The following is a 24,374-nucleotide window of genomic DNA, read 5'->3' as shown; positions in this document are numbered from 1 at the left end:
TAGTAAATCCTAACATTTCTCCAGCTTCTCTCTCATCTCTCACATGGAGCCACACTTCTCCCAGGAGGGACTTTCCTCTTAGGCTGGTAGTTCTGCGCTAGGCTGCCGAGCCCAGCTGTCTTTGGACTTCCCTTCCACGCCCTGATGGGACAGAGCTGTGACTCTTGATCCCATTTTGCTCTCTCTTGCTCCATCTCTTTTCTGGAGTTATATCCTTCATTGCTTAGGTAAACGGAGTTCTTCAGTGTCTGAAGTGCCTGTGTTCTCCTGTGTGTGCTGGAATGGTGCTTGGTTGTGGAAATGAGTTTCAGCTTGGCTCTTCGAGCCACGTCCTCGGTACCTCTGCAGTTCTGTTCCCTTCCTTTGTGATGGCGTATTTTTTCTGTCTTTTCTCTATCAGTGATCGTCTGAAATCTCAACAGGCATGTGTAGGTAAGCCTGAGTTTCTTGTAAAATGTATTTTATTATGCCACCACTGAACAGGCTTATCTGAAGATATCTGTCTTCATACGTCCTATGAAAATTTATTATGTTTTTGAGAATTTCCCTTATTTTAAATGGATTATTTCTTAATTTTGATATTAACCCTCCTGAATTCATACCCTTTGTGTTTTATCTTTTTATTGATCTTTTCTCTATCTTTGTTTTGCCTCTGGGGGAAATTTTATATTCTACCCCTTTTAATCTTTTATTTCTGTCATTTTTTTAATTTCCAGAAGCTCTGTCTTCTCTGTTTCCTTTTCATCACAGCCTGCTCCTGTTTGACAGCAGTAGAGACTCCTAGAAAAGCCTGCCTATAATCCCAGCATGCTGAAGGCCAATGCAGGAGAATCACTTGGGTTTGAGGCCAGCCTGCGCCACATAACAAGACTGTGTCTCAAAAAAACAAAAGCAGAATGACTCATATTTTTGTAGATACTAGAAAGAATTGTTAAGAATCGCTTCTGTTCTTTGCATGTTTCCTTTGAGGCTATTTCATTTGCTTTTCTTGTCCTTTCTGTTTCATAGTGTTGGCTTTCCCATGAAAGTAAACCTCAACTGTATACCCAGTTAGATCAACATTTTAAGCATTTGTCTTTGGTTCCTCTGTGCTGAGTACCTTAGTCTGGTCCCTGTACAGAGAATGAAAGGAGATGGCCAGTGACCGAAAGGCTCACAAAAGCTGAAGGGACTGGAGCGGTGGTGACCAGCAGCAGGCGTGGGCACCAGGCCCCTGGGTCCTGCAGGGACAGTGGGTCCCAGCTGCCTGTGGCCACCTGCAGGGCTGGGTGTTTGGGCTCCAGCTGCTCTTGTCTTCATTGGCATCCTCCTCCTTTCTATCTTTTAGAAAGTTGTACATCTTTCACTTGATTCTTTCCTTTCTGTCTCTTCATTGGAATGCTCCCTGTTTCTACCCCTCACCCCATTTTAGCTGTCAAGGTTAAATTCCGGTATACAAAACGTCAAAACGTTAGGAACTTTTTTTAAGGATTATTTTCTTCCTCTCGTAAAGCAGGCCTGATGATAGCAGCTCAGGCTTTGTGACTCTCAGGCTGCTTCCTGGCTGCTTCTCTCTTCCCACCCTTTGGAACACCTGTCTGCTATCCTCAGAATTCCCAAATGGAAACAAATGCAATTATCTTGTTCACATTACAGGTAAATGGGGTAGGATACAAAGTACAAGCCAGCTGAGGAGCTTTTCACAGCTCCACTTTGAAGGAGCTAACAGAAAGTCCTTCACCATGATTCGTGATTACATTTGATTGGCTTCTACCATCTCCAAAGGCATTGGGGAAATTTAGCTCTAAGCTAAATTTGATAAAATACATTACTATTCCCATTGATACTGGTATTCAACAGTTAAGTGTGGAGTGAGAAGGAGCAGAATGTCCACACACAAATGCTGTTTGAAATACAGAGTCTGCCTTCATGATGTATAACAGATTTCAGCCTAGAATAATTAACAGTCAAAACAGTCTTACACGTGGGAAGGATGTTTTAGTACACTTTTAGTTGTCAAGCTTGTGTGCTTTTTTTTCCCTTGTCTTTTTGAGACAGGGTCTCACTCTGCAGTACTGTGTAGCCCACATTGTTCTCAGACTTGCAGCAATCCTCGTGCCTCAGCCTCCTGAGTGCTGGGATTATAGGAGTGTGGCACCACATCCAGCTCTGTGTGCTTTTTCTTATCCATGATTATGCTGTTTCTTTCCATATAATTAAGGAACCACGTCAGTAAGTTTTTCTAAGTCTTGAATTAACACATTAAGCCTCATTTCATTTTTAGAGGCAATCTATGAGATTCCCATTGCTGCTGTAATTAAGCACCACAAATTTGGTGGTTTAAAACACACATGTATTATCTTGCATTTCTTTTTTGTTAAGTTATTTTTATTGCTAGTCTTTTGATATACATAATGATCACATTCATGATAGGGAATTTGTGTGTATCTTGATTCTTTTTTCCCCATTTCTCCCATCCTCCAACCCTCCTGGCCCCTTTTTATTTACAAAAGCTTCGTTTCCAGTCTTGCCTTGTGTTCTCTTTTTTCCTTTTCTCTTCCTTTCCTTCCCCTTCCCTTCCCCACCTCCCCATTCCCATTTGAACATTTTCCTCCTACTTTCCATAGCTAGCATTCATTTTGGTCCTTAAGCTTCCTGTTTGTCACACAAAAGTTGGCCCTAGACCCTACCTAGACCCTGCCTCTTCCCAATTCTTTTTAATATTTCCTGTACAATTGTAGTTTTGTTCATAAAGTCTTTACCTAGACTTGTCTTCAAGAGTTTTACCCATTCTGTCTTCCAGCAGATTGTTTCTGTTTCAATATTCATCTCTTTGATCTATTTTGATTTAATTTAGTGAGTGGTGAGAGGTAGGGTCTAGGTTCAATTTTTGGCATATGGAAAGCTAGTTTTTCCAGTACCACTTATTAAAGAAGCCAGTAAAGTGTTTGGCTCCTTTGTCAAAAATAAGATAGCTCAGTGTATTTTCAGTTGTTTCTGCATCTTCTAATCTGTTCCATTAATCCTCAGGTTTGTTTTTTTCCAGTAATATGCTGTTTTTATCATGGTGGTTTTATAGTATATTTTAAGTTGGAGACTGTGATGCCTCCCTGCCTTGCCTTTGTTGCCCAGAATTGATTTTGCTATTCTAGGTCTCTTTTGGTTCTGACTTTTAGGATTATTTTCTCTAAGTCTGTGAGGTATGCTTTTGAAATTTTGATTCGAATTACTTAGATTGACATAACAGTTTTGGAAGTATGGCCTTTTTCCCTGTAATGGTTCTTCCTATCAAAAAACAAGGGTTATCTTTAAATTTTCTGATGTCTTCCATGATTTCCTTTTCAGAGTACTATAGTTTTCAATGTAAAAGTCTTTTACTTCTGTTGTTAGATTGATTTCTGAGTATTTCATTTTTCTTGATGCTGTCATGAAAGATGTTGTTCCCCTAATTTCTCTCTCAAGTGAGTGTGTTGTTTGTGGATAGGAATGCTATTGATTTTTCAGTGTTGACTTTATATCCTGCTACACTACTGAACTTGGTTATTAAATCTAGGAGTCTTTTGGGGAAATTTTTGGGGTCTTCTAGGTAGAGTATCATGTCATCCACAAATAATGTTAATTTAACTTCTTCTTTTCCTATCCACATTCATTTGATTTCCTTCTCTTATCTAATTTCTCTGGCTAATGTTTTTAGAACTGTATTGAAAATTGAATGGCATCTTTCTCTTATTGTTGATTCTAGATTGAAAACTTTTAGTTTTTTAATTTTACTTTATATATTTCTTATTACATTTTTTAAAATTTTATTTAAGGAGAAAAAAGAAAAAAAACAAAAAGGGTACAAGTTATATAGAATTTCAGAAAAAAATAAAAGTAGGAAATCATTAGTTAATAGATTACATATTGTCATCTTAGAAATAGTTGTTCAAGTTACAAAATTAAAGCATATAAAGTGGACATTCAAACAGTGAGACTGCAAACAGTTCTGTTCAATGATCCAATAAAAGTCGGTAATATGGTTATCTGTCTTATACCTTAAATATACATGCAGTTATGTCCTTTAGAGCACTTTTTTTTCCACTCTTTTGTACAACGACAATTACACATTTTGGATTTTATCACTCCCACTGCTCGTATTACTTTTTTTTGAAGCAAGTAAAACCAAATGTGACATAATGGGACAGAATCAGTCAAATCAAAAGGATGGACATAATACATAATGTAAAAAAAAATACAAGGTGATCAACAATGGTTACCAAATGCCTCTTGTTATCTTAAAAAGAATTGCCTATATCATCAGTTATAATAAAATTGAACAAAACAGTAAAGAACAAGACCAATAAAACCAAAACATTGGAGACATTAGAGGACTTCAAAAGAAGATAACAGTCAACCAGAATGGGCATCATAATGAATCTTATTGTCTTCATAGTTGTTGCCTATACTTTTGAACTTTGTACTATCAAGCATAACAGAATAAAGGAAAATCAGTCAAAACAAGATGGTGAGAGCAATACAGGGTTTCAAATCAAGTTAATAGGAAATCAAAGTGGGTTACTATAATATATCCTGCTATTTTTTATTTATTTTTCCCTTAATTAAAGGGATAAAAATAAAAAAGTAGATAATAAAAAGGAGATTGAGATAAAAAAAGAAGGCATAACAACAAAACAGCGCAGGTCAAAACATAGCCATTTAAGCAAAATAGTGTTTCACCACAAGATAATCTTGACATAAAAGAAGTTACTACAGTGTCTCTTTCCTTAAAATCTTTGGGTATGACTTCATATACTGTAGCATCAAACATATCAAGACAATGTAAAACTGTTCAAGAGAAGGACAGCATTACAGGGTATTTAGAATCAACTAACAGAAAATGAACAATGGTTTCTGTATAATCTCCTTGTCTATAAAAGTTTTTGTTTATATTATCACATATAATAAAATCCAATAAGATACAACACATTAAAACCTATGGAGACAGAAGAACAAAAGCTTGATGGGACTTCAAAACAAGAGGATATTAAATCAGCACTACCTATTATGATGTCTTGTTTTCTCCAAAATTGCTGTTCCTACCATCCAACCTTCTCTGCCTCATTTCTGTTGAGCTCTTTTTCTGTCATTAGTTGTCAGTTTGTCTTCTTCATTTCGCTTTCATTGTGGCCGCTCTGCCACTGTTTCTAGAATCTTGGTATTTTTCATTTTTAGAATATCCTGCAGTAATCTCTGCAGAGTTGAATTGGTGGTTGCAAATTCCCCTAGTTCCTCTTTATCCTGGAAGCACCTTGTTTTTCCATCAATTTCTAGGGACAGTTTTGCAAGATATATCAATCTTGGCTGGAGGTTATTATCTTTCAAAGCTTGAATTATTTCCCCCCACGCTCTTTGTGATTTGATGGTTTGTGCTGAGAAGTCTGCTGTAATTCTGATGGGTGTTCCCTTGTAAGTGATCTGTTTCTTGTCTCTGATGGCTTTTAATATTCTATTCTTATGTTGGGTTTCTGGAATTTTGATTATTATATGCCTGGGTGTAGCTCTGTTTGGGTTGTAGGTGGCTGGGGTCCTGTATGCCTCATACATCTGAGTATTTTTTCCTTTTGCTAAATTAGGGAAATTCTCCTGGATTATTTCTGTGAATAGCTTTTGTAGTTCATTTGTTTGTGTCCCTACTTCTTCTTTTACGTTCTTAATTCTTAAGTTATAGATCCTCTTATCATCTTCTAGCCTTTGTGTTATTGCTGTTTGTTTTCTTGTTATTTTTAAGAAGTTTTTCATTTCATGCTCCCACCTTACTAATCTGTCCTCCAGTTCAGATAATCTATCCTTAGTTTCTTTCAAGTTGTTATGCCAGCTTTCAATAGAGTTTTTAGTTTCCTGGTAATCTCTTGAACCTGCTTCATGTATTCTATGTTTTCTCTATTTTTCTCCATCAAACAATTCTCCCCTTTTTTTCTGTTCTTCCATTTCACCATCTGTTTTTTCTTGGGTGGTGCTTAGCATTTCTCTAACTATTCTACTTATTTCTTGTTTTATTTCATTAAATACTTCACTTTTGAACTCGTCTATGAGGCTCTGGAGATATTGCTTTATGTCTGTTGGTGCTGTGCCTAATATTGCATGTTTTCTGTCTTCATTCTCTTTTGCATTTACCTTTCCTGGATCAGTGTTCTCAGGATTGGAGATTGAGGACCCTTTCTTGTTCCTTCCTCTTCCCATACTTTTTGTTCCTTCCATACAAGTGTATGTAGGAGGCCCAGTTTTTTTTTTTTTTCTCTTTGTCTGTTACAGTTTGTTTGAATCTGCCGGCTAGGTGTTCCCACCCACTGCAGTGTACTAGGGAGACACAGACCTGGGCAGCCTCTGCTGGGCCTGCCCCTCCAGATCAACCTAGTGAAGGCTTCACTGCTAGGGTACACCACCAGGCACAAGGACCTGGTTTGGGCTAGCCTACTGGATCTTAGCCCGCGGTGTGACCAGGCCAAGTGCTCCCCACCAATCCCGCTTGAGAGGGGAATATGCCACTAAAGTCACTGCAGCGCCCTGTTCTCGCTAATCTGCCTGGTCCCAGAATGTCCTCTGTTGAAGCCTCCCAGTCTAAGAAAGGGTCCCCATTTCTCTCACTCACCACAGGTCAATGCAGGGCTCCCTGCCAGTCCTGCTCTCAACTCCGTTCGCTGGTTCCCACTCTCAGAGTTTTCGTGCATCTCTCTCCCTGCTGTGCCGATTGAGACGCAGCAGCGGCAGCAGCAAACTCAAATCGCGGCTTCCAATGGCGCGGGATCCAGCTTCCGTGCTGAGATTTTGTCTGTTCCTGTTACAGCATCAGGATTGCATTTCCAGTTGGTTTCTCTCAGCTTAGTTCGTTCCTGGGTCGGCAGGGTACATCTCCCCTCACTTAGGACTCCTCTCACGGCACCGCTCCTGGATTCTAAGCTGGTAATCTCAGAGAGCTTCCGTGGCTGCTGTTATTTGTCCGCCATGTTCCTCTTATTACATTTTTGAGATAGAGTCTTGCTGTGTAGTTCAGGCTGACCTTGAATTTACTATGTGATCCAGGCTAGCCTGGAACTCACAGTGATCCTCCTGCTTCTGCCTCCTAAATTTTGGAATTATAGGTATGCACCATCATGCTTGGCTTGAGAAATTACTATGATGATGGCTGGGCTTTTTTTAATCATAGGTAGCTGCTCTGACCTTTATAATTTCCTCCTTCATATGTGTTTTGGGTTTAACTTCTTTTTCTAGAAGCTTCAACTTCAACATTAGGTTGTTTATTTAAGCTAACTCTGCTTTCCTAATGTGGGGATTCACTGCTCTAAATTTCTCTTGTAGAATTGCTTTCATTGTATCCCGTAAGTTCCAGTATGTTTCACTGTAGAAACTGTGTAATTTCTTCTTTAATTTCATCTGTGACCTACTGGTTGTTGAAGAGGGTATTATTTAATTTACATGTGTTTATGAAGATCTTGTGGTTTCTTTTGCCATTGTTTTCCAATTTCATTGCACTATGATCTGATAATTTCAATTCCTTTTTGTTTACTTAAGTGTATTCTATGAATTCGTATGTGGTCTCTTTTGGAGAAAGTGCCATGTGCAGTTGAGAAGAATGTGTATTCTGTTGTGAGGTCGAACATTCTATGGATATCTACTGCATCTGCCTGTTCAAAGATTTGGTTCAGTTCTGTTATTTCTTTGCTGACTTTTTTTTGTCATATTTATCTATTTGTGACAGTAAGGTATCAAGGTCTCCCATTACAATTGTGCTGGTGTCCATTTGATTTTTTCATGACATTAATGTTTGTTTTGTATAGGAGGGTGCTGTAGTATTTGGTGCATATATATTTATGATTGTTATCTCTTCTTCTTGGATTGTCCCCTTAACAAGTACCTTATTTGTACTTGTTAACAAGTGACCTTGTCTCTTGTGATCAACGTTGGCTAGAAATCCACTTTGTACACAAATAGAAGAGCTACTCCTGCTTTTTTCTGGGCTTTTGTTGTATAACATATTGTTTTCCATCTTTTGATTTTCAGTTTCTGAATTTCTTTTTGAATGCAGCATATTGTTGGATCATACTTCTTGATCCATTGTGCCAGCCTGTTTTTTTTGATTGATGAATTGAGACCATTTATGTTGTTGATTATAAGTGTGTGCATATATATATATATATATATATATATATGCTATACAAATAAATTCACATATTCATATAGTGTTATTTTCCTGTTGTTGGTTTCCCTGTTTTTCTCACTTTGTTTGATTGCATGCCTTGCCTGGTAGATTTATTCTGTTGAGGATCATGGAGTTGAAGTCCTCCTTATCTCTAGACTGTCCTTCAGAACATTTTGTAGTACTGATTTGGTGGCCATTCTTCAGATGTTCTTTATCATGGAAGTATCTTATTTCTTCATCAATTTTAAAAGATAATTTTGTGAGGTACATCAATCTGGGTTGGAGGTTCCGTTAGAGCTTGAAATACTACACTTGAAGCTGTCCTTCACTTAAGGGTTTGTGTTGAGAAGTCTGCTGTGATTCTGATGGTCTTTCTTCTATAGTTGATTTGTTTCTTTTCTGTAATGGTTTTACATGTTATACTCTTGTGTTGAATTTCTAAATCTTGACTATTATATGTATTGGTGTAGTTTTTTAATGATCCTGGCTAATTGGAAATCTGTATACCTCACTTATCTTTATGTCAAATTCTTTTCCTATGCTTGGAGAGTTTCCTGCCATTACTTCTGGGAATTAAGTTTTTAATGTCCTTTGTGTTATCTCCTGATTTTTTTATTGATTCTGATCAATCTTATGTTATTCTTCCTTGTATTGTCTAGCAGCTGTTGTACTGATTTTTCATAGTCCCTTGCCTATTTTTATTTTTTTGTGTGTGTGTGTATTTTTTTGTATTTTTACCGGTACCAGGGATTGAACTCATGATCACACGCGTGCAAGGCAGGTGCTTATGCCACTGAGCTAAATTCCCAGCCCCACCCTTGCTATTTTTAAAAAGTCTTTCATTTAATGATCACTAACTATAATCCTGTTTTTTTAGGTTTGATGTTCTGCCCTCACATTGGTTTATTCTAATGCATATACTTTGAATATAATATTCGTTTTTTTCAAAATAGGGTCTCACTATGTGGTTCAGTGTGACCTCAAACTTGTTTAAGTAGTCCAAGCTGGCCTCAACCTCATGGTGATCCTCCTGCCTCAGCCTCCTAAGTGCTGGGATTACAGGTATGCACCACAATGCCCAGCTTCAATAGCATGTTTTATCTTCTGGATATTTATCTGTTTGACTCTGTTTCAGGGTATCTGGTTCTTTCCTATATTGGGCCTTCATGGTTTCCATCACTTTCCTAAGCCTGTCCATTTGTTTTTTAAAGTCTATGTCTATTCTACATTCACTAACCATGTCCTTCATCATGGTTGTCATTTCTTTTGCTTTCTGAGAAATTATTTGTGTATTGTTTTCTAGAGCCTCATTCATCTGGTTTGTTGCTTCTGCCACTACTGTTTCTGGAAATTCAGCTGATGACTCTTTCTTCCACGTCAGTGCCCCCGGGTTTGCCTTAGGCGAGCCGGAGTTCTCGTGTTGCATTTTGCTTCTATGTCTTCTCATTTTCTATTTGTTTTCTGCCTTGATGCTTATAAATTGCTCGTGGTAAGTAGTTTTATTACTTTTTTTGAGAATTCCTTGGGAAATGACTAGTTTTCAGAGTTGTTTTCTAGGGGTAGCTGGCTTTTGACTTTTGAGTCTGTCCCAAGATCTTGCCTCTTTGATTCATTAGGGTTGAGAAGTTGATGCCTGTTTGACCCAGTGCCCGGTTCTTTGGTTCTGTACTGTGGTATTGTTTATGAACTCGGACAACCTTGTGTTGGCATACAAGGAAGAACAACTTCTCACGATTGTGTCTACTTGGCTAAAGTAGTCCAGTTTCTAGCAACAGTAGCATCAAGCACAGTCTACAAATAACAAATGGAAACTGTTAATTTGCCACTTTTAACCATAATACAAGATTTATAGTTTCATAATGAAATCTAAAACAAATCAGAAAATTATATACCATAAATTTTCCTCAGTAAACTTTTACTCTGAGGAGAAAATTTTAAAAGGCTAAGAAGAAAAAAGAAAAGAAAAGAAAAATTGGAAGGCTGAAGGACAGTGGAAGAGAACACAAGCTTTAGGAACCTGATGAAGACAGAAGGGAAAGAAAGATGGAAAAAGAAAAAGAAGTACTAAACAAAACAGAAAAACTAAAAATAATGTTCATACTCATGGAAAAAAAAACTATCAAGAAAAAAGAAAATAAAAAGAAAAAAAAGTAAAAAAAGACTGCCTGTGGCTGATTTCTGGGCCTGTGGCCTTGGGGGGCTACCCATTGCAGGTTGTGTGGGGTTGTCACTGGTAGAGAAAGGAGGCAGACAGAGCCCACACCCTGCTGGGTGCTCCCAGGAAACCTGCAGGAGGTCTCGGGCAGGAGGCTGTGTAATCCCAACCAGCCTGTGGTTTCTGATTATGTTGCTTTCAAACTCCATCAAGGTTTAGGCTGATCCTGGCTGCTGATTGTGGGGTTGGGGCCTGAATGGTTCAGTCTATGTACCGTGGGTGTCTCTTGCCAGCCCAAGCCCAGCTCCCCAACCCTGACATCTCCCGTGGTTGTGCCTCCTCCAGTCACTGGGAGCACTGAGTCCTGCTCTGAGTCCCGGGTTCAGTTGGCCCCTCCCTAAAATGATGTCTGCTCACGCACCCTCTCCAGGAGATGCTTGAACCAGAGTCAGCCACCAGCTGATGCGGTGCATGGCATCCACGGTTTTTTTCTACAGCGCCTTTCTCTGTGTCACCTGCCCTCATGCGTCTAGATTTGAGCCTTCTCTCTGGAGCTGGGAGTCAGAGAGAAAGTTCAGCTCGCCCCTCCTTTTTCCACATTGAGGCCTGTCTTCACTTTTCCTGTTGGCTCCATTCGCCCTTTAGGTCTTTCCTGGGTCCCATAAATCCACTTCCCTCCTTTTCTTCCCAAGTTGTATTCTAGTGCCTGGATTCCAAACCTTAGAGAGGCTGACTTGCTGCTGTTTACGGCTCCATCATCTTCCTGGGAGTGACTGTCTTGCATTTCTTGAAGTTCAAACTTTAAAGTGAGTTTCACTGCACTGAATCCAAAGTGACAAATAGAACTGTGTGCCCCATGGTACCCGTACACAGAATCCATTCTGTCTTCTCCAGTTGGCCTGCGCTCATGGGCCCCTCCTGTTACCATGGAGGCCAGTGTGAGAGTCCTCTCACTCTGACACTCTGGCTGCCTTCTCGTCAGGATCTTTGTGATGCCACTGAGCTTGCCGGTCATCTTCCTACTTCAAGGTCACTGATTTAACAAAATCTTTTTTCCTGTGTGAACATTTTCAGGTTTAGGGCTTGGTCATCTTTGGTGGAGGAGATCATTCCAAGCAGCTCTTTATTTATTTATATTATTCCTTAAAAGTGTGGTCCAGAAAGATTGAGGTAAAAACCAACATTCAGTGTTCATAAATAGAATTTGAACCGGATTGTTAGGAACACTGAGGAGATTAACCTTAGTTCATTCTATTACAGCATTTTGAAGAAACTCTCCAAATGATGATATGACATTTCTGAAGTTATAAGCCATTTTAAAGGATTCAAAAACAAACATGTAGAAAGACTTATCAGAAAAACATTTCAAACAAAATTTTGTTGTATTGATTTTTACAAAATACTTCCATTTTTTAAATTAAGCCTTATTCACTAGACTTAATTTTTCAGGAAGAATAATTTCAAGCTGAAATATCAGTAACAACTTCCAAAACACAAAATCCTTTTTCTAGCCGAGCTGGGTGGCTCATACCTATAATCCCAGCACTTGGGAGGCTGAGGCGGGAGGATCATTATGAGTTCGAGACCAGCCTAGGCTATAAAGTGAACTCAAGGCCAGCTGAACTGCAGAGTGAGACCCTGTCTCAAAAAGACAAAACCCTTTTTCTGAAACCTGAACAGTGAGGATCTAAGTAAAGAATTTTTTGACAAAATTTTTATATATATATTTTTTTAAATTAGAAATAGCAGTGGTTTCTTTTCTTTTTGGCTTTTTCCTAGAAATAACCCTATTATAATTAACAGACATCTCTTTTTTTTTTCTATTTGTGTATTTATAGCTTAAGAAATGTATAAAAACTCCAGAAATCCCTTCTAAGCATGTCAGGAACTGGGTCCCAAAAGTATTGGAACAACGGCGGCAAGGTTTAGAAATGTATTTACAGGTAAGATATGTTTATTCACTTACTATGATGTGACTTAAATGATACTTTACTATTTTATTCTCAAGACATGAGTGTTATACAAATAAACAGCCAAAGATAATTTTTTTAGACAGGGCCTTGCTATGAGTGCAGGCTGGCTTCAAACTCGTGGCAATCCTTCCTCCTGACTCAGCCTCCCGAGTGCCACAATTAATCCCTAATTGAAATAGTGTAAATTATCAGTATGTTGCTGAATGATTGGCTTAACTTTTTAGGTTCTGTTTAAAATTGGTTTATGCACTAGGGAAGTGAAAATTTAAGATAAAAGATAGATATGAGGTCCAGATGGTCTGTCCAGGTTTGTTGTTATTGTTTGTTTTCCAGTGGAACCTGCGCGTTTGCACTAGGCCATATCCCCAGACTGTTTGAATGTCTTTTATTTTTGAGACAGCAGCTAAGTTTTCTAGGCCTAGTTCACGCTGGCTGGCCTCCTGCCTTGGCCTCCCAGAGTCCTGGGATCCTAGATGGGCAGCTCCAGGTTTAGTTTCCCCCGCTACTTCTCGCCTATGCCAGCCTTTCTGATTGGAGCCCTTGCGGTCGGTGGGGTCAGCAGGACGAAGGTTTCCAGAAGGGGCCTCTGGGTCTGGGCAGTGGGAGGGAGCCCCGTGCCGCAGCCGGAGCCCCGGGCTCTGCGTCTCGGCCTGCACGTGCCGCCGTGCGCACGGCCTGGAGGCTGAGCCCGGCGGGTGGCGGCCGACCCGTGGGAAGGGCTGGGGGCGCCGTGGGGAGCCGGCCTGCCCGGGCTTCCCGGTCTGGGGGCTCCCCCCCGGCCGGTGCGGTGGCGCGCTGGTCCCCTGGAGGGCGCTGTTTCCGGGCTGCGTCCTTACCCGCTCTGCCGGGGGCGCAGGCGGGCGTCACGGGGCTGCTGCGGGCGTGGGGTGCGTGGGGCCGCCCTGCAGCAGAGGCAGAGCGAGACTGCCTGCGGAGAGGGTGAAATGCGCGTTCTCGGTAATTAAAGGGAATAGGTAAACAGTGTATTTTCATTTGTAAGCCAGATTTTCCACAGATATTGTGTATCTTCAAGCTTCGCCTCGGAAGAAAGCTTTATTCTTCCTCTCCCATTGTATTTGACACATGCCTTCCATTACCACTCCGTGTAAACATTTTAAGTTGTTTGTACTTGGGATGTAAATATGTGGATAGCATCATCTGGCACAGAGAAGGGTTTATCGTGACACTCAAATGGAGCTTAGGATTTTCTATTTTCAGAAATAGGGCTTGAAAGACGCAGTGGAAGGGTTGAGAAGGCTCGCTTCCTGTTGTGCATTTAATGTTCAATTTGTCGTCATTGAGTTTCCTCAGGGCGGCTTTCTCTTTTCCCTTTTCTACCTGATTCTGTCTGCAGGCAAGAGGAAATGGGTGGTAGCCACAGAGAAAAAAGTGAACGTTTTATTCCTCCCAAGTGGAATTCAAACCCTGGCCAAGCTATCATTTCTTGATTTTAAGTGTTTAGGCTTTTAAAACATTAAGATCAATACATTGCTGTTTCTTCTGCTGGCTTATCTTAATTTCAGCAGGAGCTGGTGAATAGTGCCCAGAAGTTCCCAGCCATTGCTCAGCGTGACCTGGCCAAGGAGCAGCTCTCTCGCTCAGAAATGAAAGCATCACATTAATCTTCAATTTAAAATAAAACTAGTGTGGAATAACTACACTACAACCATGGCACAAACACAGCATGTGGGTCAGTTCTGCTTAGTGACTTTATCTTCAGAAACTTCTGCCAGTTTATAAAATGGTCATTCTCATATATTGTACCAATGTAACTACAATTACAGGTAGCTATAGCTAACACATAGTAGTATTTGCCCAGGGATTATAAAAAAGGTGATATTAGTCTCCATAAGTGAATTTTTAATTCTTTTTTAAAATTCTTAATTTTGTTGTTGTTGTTTTTGAGAAGAGGTCTTACTATGTAGTGGCAGGGTGGCCTTGCACTTAACTGTGTAGCCTAGGCTGGCCTCAAACTTGCAGCAATCCTCCTACCTCAGCCTCTGCAGTGCTGGAGTTATAGGGATGCTCCACCGCACCTGGCTGAATTTTTAATTTTAGCGGATGTTTTTGAACCATTATCATTTTTTACCTAAATTTTTGAATGATTGGATTAGAGATAAATTCTAAGAAAAATCTAAGTACAAACAGTGTTGTAGGATCAAAACCTAGAATTTGCCTAGAATTTAGTTAAAAGGTATACTGGTGATTTGAATAATTTGAAGTATGGAACTCTGATAAATTTTCTAGAATTATTTTCTGTGTGCTGAATAGAAAATCTAGTAGCTCAGTAGCTCTTACTTGTCATGTTCTTTTAAATCTCTTTCTCCTTAAGTAATACACCTGAGAAAAACTCCCTGAAGTTTAACAAATGAGGGAATTGATCCCCTATAAAACCGGAATTAGAAACACTTTCTACATGAATAGAAGAATTAATTGGTTTTAAATTCCAAGTGTGTGCCAACTAAGGATTTTCCTTCCATAGACACTTTGGTTTTTCCAAATTGTGTATGCAGATGTGCCTCCCTGTATGATGACGGTATGTCCAGATAAAGCCACTGTAATATGGAAATATCAGAAGTCAAAAAGTGTTTAATCCCACTGGCCTATCAAACACAGTTTAGCAACACGGTAGCACCCTATAGAATGTAGCTCAAGTGTACCTGTGATCCAGGGCTGACCAGCAGCTGTAGCAGTGGGTGTCTACAGAAGCCACATCTCTCCCTCTTGCTCTGCGGTCAGTGGAAGAATGAGACCAGTGGAACGCAGTAGTGGAACAGGGTGCAGTTTATTAGAAACAGTGAAGAAAGTGAAAGCGTTTTGGCCCAGACCGGACACTGTAGCTGGTAAAGCCTCAGGGGGAACCAAGGAGCTCCTATCTCCCCCACCCCTAGGAATTTACCTATGGCGCCAAAAGAATACCAATGGGCACCTATGCATCCCTAAGCTACATGTATGCCTCCAGTTCACGCGTCCCACGGAGAGATCGCTGATGGTGGGGGGATGCCACGCCCCAGGGAGTCGGGGGGTCTCTCCCCACATTCTTAAAATAAAGGTCATTTATATTTCATACTTATCTTTTCAGCCCCCCCCCCCAATTCTATCAGAAAGTCCTCCCTAGATGAGGGGCTTAGGGAGAACCCCAGGAAATGCCTAAACCTAGGTGCTTCTGTGCAAAAGGGGCAGACACATGTGCAAAGTGAGCAGTCCCATTGCTGCTGAACAGTGTCTGTCACCAATACATTTTATTAGTCCTTTGTCCTTGCCCTATAGTTAGGCCTTGGTTCCCTGTGCTCCAGTTTTCTAGGGCTTCTCAGTTTATCTGGGGCATGGTCCTCAGTTCATTCAGACTTACCTTTGCGTCTCCTGGTCTCAGCATCACATATCGCTGCCCCAGGAAAAAGATCACAATTCAAGATACAGCTGCTACTGAATGCCTGTCATTTCACACCATTACAAACTTGAGATTTGGGGTTCATCTGTACTAGAAATTCGTGTACTTTGGGGATGTTTGACTTGAAGGTAAAAGAAGCTTGTTTGCTTAATGGCAAGCATTCACCCAGTACCTGGGGTGTCTGAGGCAGAATAGTTGATCCAGCTTCAATGAAGCCTTGATTCATAGCTCAAAGTAACTTAGTTATTTTATCCATTTCTCTTCTCTGTTTTCCACGGTTCAAGCTTCCTGTCTGGCCCTATAGGACTACAGAGGGGCTGTACCCTTTCCAGAGCATCTCTCCTTTTGCATACACTGGAGCCTGGGGGAAAATAGCTTATCCATCAAGAGACACAGTGGGAGGAAGACAGGTGATTTCCCTGGAAGTCTTCCCTGGTCCTCCTGGCTTGTTTTTGCATACTTGTCCATCTCTGAATTGCACTGTAGCTGAAGCCTGCTTCTAAAGCTGGAGGTGAGCAGGGGTGATTTCCCTAAGCAGTAACCATCTTGGCAAGAGAAAAGGCGACATCCTGAATGTGAGTTAAGGAGCAGAGGGCAATGAAAGTCCTCTGAAAATGATGGTGCTTACAAGGTTTGAGTGAATCACTGAAGGCTGCAGAAAGGCAAGACTCTCCCAGAGACCAGAACCCAAGACTCCTTCCTGTACAATTTCCAGGAAACTTAAGTCACAGGCATCCTTGCTGTTTGTCTGTCCAGGGACCTACCTTCTCTTCGTTCTAATTTTAAAAATAAAAAATAATGATTCTACATTACTCAATGTAGAATCATTCTACATTACTCAATAATTTACTTTTATATTTAAAATATTATTACCAATAAAGTTAGAAGCTAGAACATTAGGAATTTAGCATCTCATGGTATTTAATGGTTTCTGAGAAACAAAAATCTTAAAAGTAAATTAATTGTTCTTTGCCAAACTGATTTGACCGTCAAACGCTTATCATATGATGGTTTTGTCCCCTAACTTGAGATGACCTTATAATTTTCCTGAGACCCCACTGAAATAAAAATATAGAAAAGTAAGAGGACATCAACCTCCAGACTTGTATAGTGAATTGCCAAGGAGAAGAGGGCATCAGCAAAGAAAGAAAAATGTTTGTAACTTTCTGCAAGGTGGGATGTTCCAAGTGCATGAGAGACTGTGACAGAGAGAAAAAGCAGCTGCCAGAATTCAGTTGTGGGCTTATGGTGCTGAACAGTGCTGGACCAGATAGCGGGTGAGACAGAGGGCAGGCAAGGGGCAACGAAAATGATCGCAGAACACAGCAGGGATCAGATGCCCAGGCTGCAGTTACAGGTTATATATTCCTTTACTCCCGCCCCCAGGCCTCCTGTATAGGATGTGGCTAAATCTAGCATTTGTTTGTGATTGGTTTGTTGTCTAGCGCTGGGATTGGCGATGTGAGTGCTCCACCCTTGTAGGGGTGGAGCAACAATATAATGTAATGGCAGGAATAAGGTGTGTCTCGCTCTTCTGCTTTTGCTTTTGCTGTTTGCAGCAACCCAGAAGGGCTGCCCTGCCATGCCATGCCGGCTTGGAGCCAACTGAGTGTGGACTGAAACCTCCAAGAACTTTGGGTGTCAGGTATTTTGTCTCAACAACGAGTGAAAATTAACTAAGACAGCTGCTTTTCTTTACATAATACATGCAGCTTGATGTTCATCACCAGAGAGAATTTTAAAAATACTTTTAAAAGCAACAGTACAATAACAGCAACAACAAATACACAGAAAGGCTGGGAAAGCCGAGGCTTCCAGCTGTGGACATTAGGGACCCTCCCAAGTGGACAGCACTGTCCCCACCCACTGACCCCAGTGGCATGAACAAAAAGATCCAGATGGACTAAACTACTGAGTCTTCAGGAAACATACAAATATACCTTCAAATTGACTTGATAAAGTAAGCGGGCTTCACAAAGGTATTACATCCAGATGATTGTGCTAGAATGCTGTGTAAAGGGGACAGCTGAAGGACACATAAGAGACAATTAAATGTTACCCAGTCAGAGACGTTAGGAGAAACTGTCTCTATTTGGGTCCTGTTTCATAATGTACAGATGCAAAAACTCTGAAAAGGTAAACGACATAAAGGGCCAATCCATGTCTGGTGTCCTGCTTCCTTCTGGAGTCCTAGAGAAGGAGAAGAGGACAAAATATGAAAAGAAGGGAGGCTTGGAGATGCGGCTCGTTGGTAGGATGAGGGTTAGCGCCTAGTGGTAGAACATCACTTTGTTTGTTTTTGAGTGAAGAAGAGAATAATCAAAGGAAAAATGGTTGGCATTTTCCTTGAGTATGACTTTTTACATAAAAATAAACCCTCCATGGGCACAAAGAATGACAGAAGCTCTCAGAAGTCTAGACATACTTGGTGAAATGTTGGTGCTTAAGAAATCAAATCCATCATCTTCTACAAATAAAATTAACTGGTGGTAACTGAGGTTCATTCAGTCATGGCTTCATTTCTTTCTTTCAAGGTGGTTTATTGGTGAGGTCCCTCCATTGGGACTTTCGTAGCAACATTAGATTGTTAACTTGCTTGCTTTTAGGCAAAGGCTTTTCGTGGTAATCTTGCATTCATTCCTTGTTCCACTCATTACGATAATGGAAGATTTATCTTTCTGAGAAAGGTGCTCACATCTTATATCATTTACCTGAGAATAATTGTTCTTGTTTATACTTTCATGTGGTTTGTAAAGAATGGGTGATAATTAAATGTATGGTGACTGTTTGGAGCTTAACAGAAACTTCTCTTAGAAATTAAGAGTAAGAACAATCCCAGTTAACAACATAAATATCTTTTTTAAAAAAACTGATTTGAAGAGAACTTTTTTGTGAGGTAACCAGGAATCGAACTCTCGTGCTTACAGGCAGGTGCTGTGCTCTAAGCTATATCCCCATTAAAGAGGGCAGTTTTAGAGCAAGTGTGGGGGCTGCTTTATTGTACAGTAGCAGAAGCAGGAGTCTGTCTTTATGGGACCTTTTTGCCTGCTAGCAAGCCTTCCTCTGCTCTTTAGACTGTGAGTGTAGTATAATATTCATTAGGTCAGCAGGCCATGGTGGGTCAAACAGTATTGTGTTTTTAACTTTTCCAGTAGGACACAAGATGCTTACCAAAGTTCAGCACACATATTTGAAAATGTGTATTTCCTCTCACTGCTGAGGGCAGTAGTTGCATGTGGTCAGATGGAGCTTAAGCATGCATCTGAATGGGCTGCTTGATCTGTGAAAAGAAAGATGTGTTTAAATATCCCAATTTCAATTTCTTGTTAGTGATATAATTGGGCTCCATTCAAACCACATGTGCTTTTTTAATCACTGTTGTTCGATGAGATTTTTTTTTCCTTTTGAGTTGGTGACAGATTCTTTTTCTTTTTTTCTCTGGTCCTATCCTCCTCTATTAATTTATAACCACTGTCTTTACTTTCTTTCTGAATATTATAAGGGTCATTAAATGTTTTAAATCTGATCACTGTGAATATAAGGGCTCTGGCTCGAAAGTTCTTTCCTCTGAGCACTTGGAAAATACGATGCCATTTCATGCTTTCTGGCTTAAAAAAACACCACTGTCATATTCCCCCCACACCTGTAAGAGTCATTGTAAAATGCTTGTTTTTAGAACTTTATCCTTGTCATCTGTTTTCAGAAGTTTACGTGTCTTGTGTCTTAATATGATTTCTTTGGGCTTTCCCCTCTGAAGTCCTCCGCTCCTGGTTTCTCCCAGTTAATATTTCTTGCTAGATTTCAGCTCTGCCACCATCTCAGTGACTACACTGCCATCTCCTCGCAGGATGCCAGTGACAGGGATGTTGGATGTTTTATTTTGTTTCCTTTTTAGATCATTTTCTCTTACTGGGCAGATGGGATAGTTTATATCCTTCTTTCTTTCTGGTCCCTGATTCTTTCCTCTGGTCCTTCCATTCTTCTGGTAAGGTTATACACTGAGCACTCCGTATGATTATTAAGTGATTACATGTTTCAGTTCTAAGGTTCTCGTTTGGTTCTTTACATCTCCTGTCTCTTCGCTGAGACATCACGTCTTCACTGTGTCACTCTCCTTTCCTCTTTTGTTTCAAATGTGCTCATACTTACTGGTGGGAATGTTTTTGTTGAGGCTACTTTCCCATCACTGTCCAATAATTCTGTCTCTGTCCTCTTGGTATTGGCATCTGATTGACTTTTTCCTTCAGTTTGAGGTCTTCCTCGTTCTTGGTGTGATGAATCTAGTTAAATCTTTCATTTTGTATGATGAGGACCTGGGTCTTATTTAATCCTTCTACGTAGCCACCTTGCTGCATATGGGGGAGCAGGGAAAGGCAGGGCATGATGGCATCACCTGCTTCTTCCAGATGAAAGTAAAGGCCCATTTCTCTGCATGGCCTTTGTGACTCCTGGGGGTTAGGGTGCACACCTCATTACGACAAGACATTCAAAGTCCTCATCCTTGCCAAGTCCTGTGATGTACCATAGCTGGAAGGTGGGGAGAGCCTTGTTCCTCCAGGTGGTTGTGGACACCAAAGCCTCCCAGCTGGTCTTCCTGATGCCTGTTCAGGGGGCACACCAGCTGGTGGTGATGCAAGTGCTGGCTCCAGGCAGCTTGTTCCAGCCCCATGAGGGTGAGTGCCTGGGCTTCCCACTCTGCCTCACCAGCAGGAGTGCAGCCAAGCTGGTTTCTTCCCGTGGTGTTTGGCTGAAGTGTTCTGCCTCACATGGTTACCCCATCTGTGTCTGTTCTTTGGTGAGAGGAAATAGTTGCTTGGGGTTCCCGGAAGTTCTCCCTTCTTCCTTAGCCTTTCATGATCTTCTTACGTTTTATGTATTAAAAAATAAACCAAAACAAAATTTAAAAACCCCCGGGTCTTTTAGTTGAACTAAGTGAGAAGAAAAAGGAAAGGTGATCCACTTCATCTTACCAGAAATCCTTCCATTGACTTCTTATTCAAAATTTTAAATTGCTTACATGCATAACATAAAATTTACTATTTAAAAATTTTATTACTTTGTAAAATTGTCATAAAAGTCATCCATATTTTGGTGGTACCATGTGTGAAGTTTTGATATTCATACATAGTAACTAGGCAGAGTGGCATGTGCCTGTGGTCCCAGCTACTTGGGAGACTGAAGCAGGAGAATAGCTGGAGCCCTGGAGTTCAAGGTAAATGTAGACCATGTGGCAAGAACCCATTTCAGTGAAAGAAGGAAGAAAGAAAGGAAGGAAAGAGAGAATGCTAGACTCATGCCTTGTCTTAGTTACTTTTCTCTTATTGTTGAGACAAATTATCCGACACCCAAAGTTAAAGAGGAGGAGGTTTATTTAGCTCACAGTTTGTAGAAGTTTCAGCCCATAATTGGCTGGTGCCAACGCAGATAAACATTAGAGAGGAGAAACAGTTCATGGCAATCAGAAGACCGCAAAAGCAGCAAGCAGTTAGCCACAAGTGACAATAGCAGCTTCTCTCTGCCCCCTTGATGGTCTATCTAGGGTACTCAGCTTAAACTGAGTGCCATACCAATTAGTGGACTAATTAGCAGTCACACACCCTGAGTCCTAACACCCTTACTCCTAGCATTACACCATGAACCAATCCCAGTATCACAGTCCCAGATCCAATTACTTCTGAAAAAGCCCAACTATGACTGCATGTTGCTTTGGGGGGACATGTAGATACAAGCTATAACATGCATGTAATCCCAGAACTTGGGAGTCTGAGGCAGGGAAATCCTACCTAAGATTTCAAATTTGAGCCCAGTGTGGGCAATTTAGCAAGATTCTATCTCAAAAATAAATAGTTTGTGCTGTCATTGTTTGATTGTTTGATCACTTTTATGCCTAGATCTTGTAACCTGAATACTTCTAACATAATGTGCAATATATTAACTAGTGTTGATTTCTTACTGTTTTTTTTTTAAATTCTGTATTGTTTCTATCCTTTTTTCTGTCTTGCTTTTTAAAATAAAAAACATAAATACATAAATAAATTGCGATATAGCTTAGCAGCACAGTACCTGTCTGGCAAATATGAGGTCCTGAGTTTGATTCCTAGAACCAAATAAATAAATAAATGAACAAATCAACAAACAGAAAAGGGCTGGGGATATACTTCATTGTTAATGCTCTGGGTTCAGTCTTTAATCAGCCAAGATATAAATAATAATAATAGATGAATTGTAATCTAGTTTTAAAATGATATGAAGTTTCTCATTGTTCTTGGTAGACAGTAGAGCTACCTTAATTTTTTGACCTTTTGAAAATAATCTGTCATTTCCTCTGCTTTTAGAATCTTAATTTTATTTTTGGTGTTCAGTTTTAGTGTGGAACTTCATTACTACCATAATTATTTTATATCTAGATACTGATTTTTTAAAATCTATATATGTTATCTAGGATATATGTTATATATTATAATATATGTATCAGTATCGTATACCATGTTATATAGCCCATACATATTTGAGTGTGTGATGCTGGTGATGTGGGGCCTCATGTATGCTAGACTCTACCACTAAGCTGTACTCCTAGTCCTGAACATTTCTGGGAAATGACCAGGTATCATATCCTTGAATGCTTACTCGTCTCCATTTTCCATTTGTTTTATTTTTGGAGTCAGATAATTTAATAACAGTTGTCTCACCAGATCCAGATGCACCATCCCTTATATCTGCTGATCCTTGTTTATGGTTCTTTGTTTCCTTGTTGTGTATGTGATACTTTTTTGTTTTTATTTGACTTGGTGATGAAGTTCCCTGGATCTTTATATATGGTCCTTTTTTATGGTCAGGATTGAACTGCATTACACAGAAAGAGTGTCTGTACAATTTTTTCAATCACCTGAGAACACTATCCACCAGCTGGGACTTTTTAACTTAAGATTTAAAAAACTTTTTTTTTTTAACCAATTGATGGTATTGATTTAGATTCTAAACCTATAAGGGAACTAGCTTGTGATTATGGGTTCTAAAACATGAGACTCAGGACCATTTTTCACAGTGGATTTATCTTTTATTCTCCCTTCCTCTGCAGCTATGTCCTTTTGAGGCACAAGCTATATTTTCTTTTGTACCAGGGATCAAACTTATGACCTTGTGCTTGCCAGGCAGGCTCTTATACCACTGAGCTAAATCCCTGGCCCCATGGCCCAAGCTATATTTGAAGACCACCTTTAAGATTTTCACCTGTCTTGGTTATTTTTCTTTCATTGCTGGGACAAACACTTGACTCCTAAAATGAAGGAAGGAAAGGTTTATTTAGCTTACAGTTTTTGGAGGTTTCAGTCCATACTCCGCTGACTCCCAAGGCAACTAAGGAACGGCCAATCATGGTGGCCACAAATGACAAGGGCGAAAAGGGAAAAAAGAGAAATTATATCTCCTTCCCTTCCTTATATTGTATGCTGGTAATATGCTCCTGGGCGGGTACAACACTCACGCTGCCAATTGCAGTGCTAGACAACAAACCAACCACAAATGCTAGATTCAGTTGAAAGTCTTATAGCCCCATGACCACATGGGGCTTTGGGGGGACATTTAAACATAACACATAACATTCCACCCCTAGCCCCACAAAGACTCTTGCGCATCTTTTATGCAAAAGATATTTAGTCCTCCAAGAGTCATGAAAGTCCTAATAGCATTCCTGAAAAGTCCCAAGACTCCTCCAAGTTGTAAGGCAAACTCTTAGCTGCAAGCCCTTATACAAATGAAAGCAAAGTTAAAACACTTCCAACATTGAATGGCACAAGATAAATGTTACCATTCCAAAAGATAAAAATGGAGATACAAAGCATTGGGACCAAAGAAAGTCCAGAATCCAGTAGGGCAAACATTAAGTCTTATAGTTCTGTGTGGGACATCTGAAGCTTATCTGTGATAAGTTGAGAATTCCAAAAGGCTTGAATGAGGCCACTCACAAGGCACTTCTGGTGGTTACAGCTCCCATGGCTTCTCTCGGGTTGACTTTGCTCCCTCTCTGCAAGTTTCCTTAGACAATCCACACTGCTGGCTTTTCCAAACTTCTGGGTTCACCATTGCATCTTTGGCTTCCCCTCCACAATGTCACCCACTGCCCTCTCAGGCACACTGCCTGGCCCCCTGCCTTTTGAAATCAGGGCGGAAGCCTTTTTAACCTCAGAACTCTTGGATTCTGTGTGCAGTTAAAATCAACGCCATGTGGATGATGCCGAGGTCCACTGCCAGTTCTCTCTTGGATGAAGAGATTGAGTGCCTGGATCACTGAGTACTCTGTACCTGATTGTCAGGGGCAGATTTTCTATGCTGCTGCCATATGCTGGAACTGGGTGCAGCTCCTGCCATTTTGGAACGTTCAGTGACCTCTGCTGCCATTCTGGAACATGGTGCTCTGTGCCTTTCTCTTCAAAACAAAGTCTTTCACTTCTGCGGTTTTGAGACTGCAAAGGGTGAAGGCACACTGCTTCCCATGATGTCCCGAGGCCATCTTTTCTATTCTCTTGTCCCTCTTAGCAATTGAGATCACAGCTCTATCTTTATAGTCCACAGCTTTATTAGAGCTTTCTTTGTAGCCATGTTCACAGTGTTTAAGTCATCCTGCTGGGCTCTTTCTCTCGACTCAAAACATAAATCTGGCTTTAAAAAAAAAAAAACCAACAATGGCCATGCAACAGCCTC

General features: G+C 40.4%; 1 protein-coding gene across 1 annotated transcript in view; it reads left to right on the top strand.

The window, feature by feature from the left end:
- Nucleotides 1-24,374, top strand: part of Snx24 (sorting nexin 24) — a 156,805-nt gene that overhangs the window by 88,807 nt on the left and 43,624 nt on the right. Inside the window, exon 3 of the mRNA XM_063232443.1 lies at nucleotides 12,149-12,253. Within this exon, the coding sequence (XP_063088513.1) occupies nucleotides 12,149-12,253 (105 nt within the window). The remainder of the gene's footprint in view (nucleotides 1-12,148; nucleotides 12,254-24,374) is intronic.

Source organism: Cavia porcellus, unplaced genomic scaffold (assembly GCF_034190915.1).
Source record: "Cavia porcellus strain 051 isolate PalLab524CR breed Dunkin Hartley unplaced genomic scaffold, mCavPor4.1 scaffold_21, whole genome shotgun sequence".
NCBI lineage: Eukaryota > Metazoa > Chordata > Mammalia > Rodentia > Caviidae > Cavia > Cavia porcellus.
Note: the sequence above shows the minus strand (reverse complement) of the source record. Positions and strands in the feature narration are given on the sequence as shown.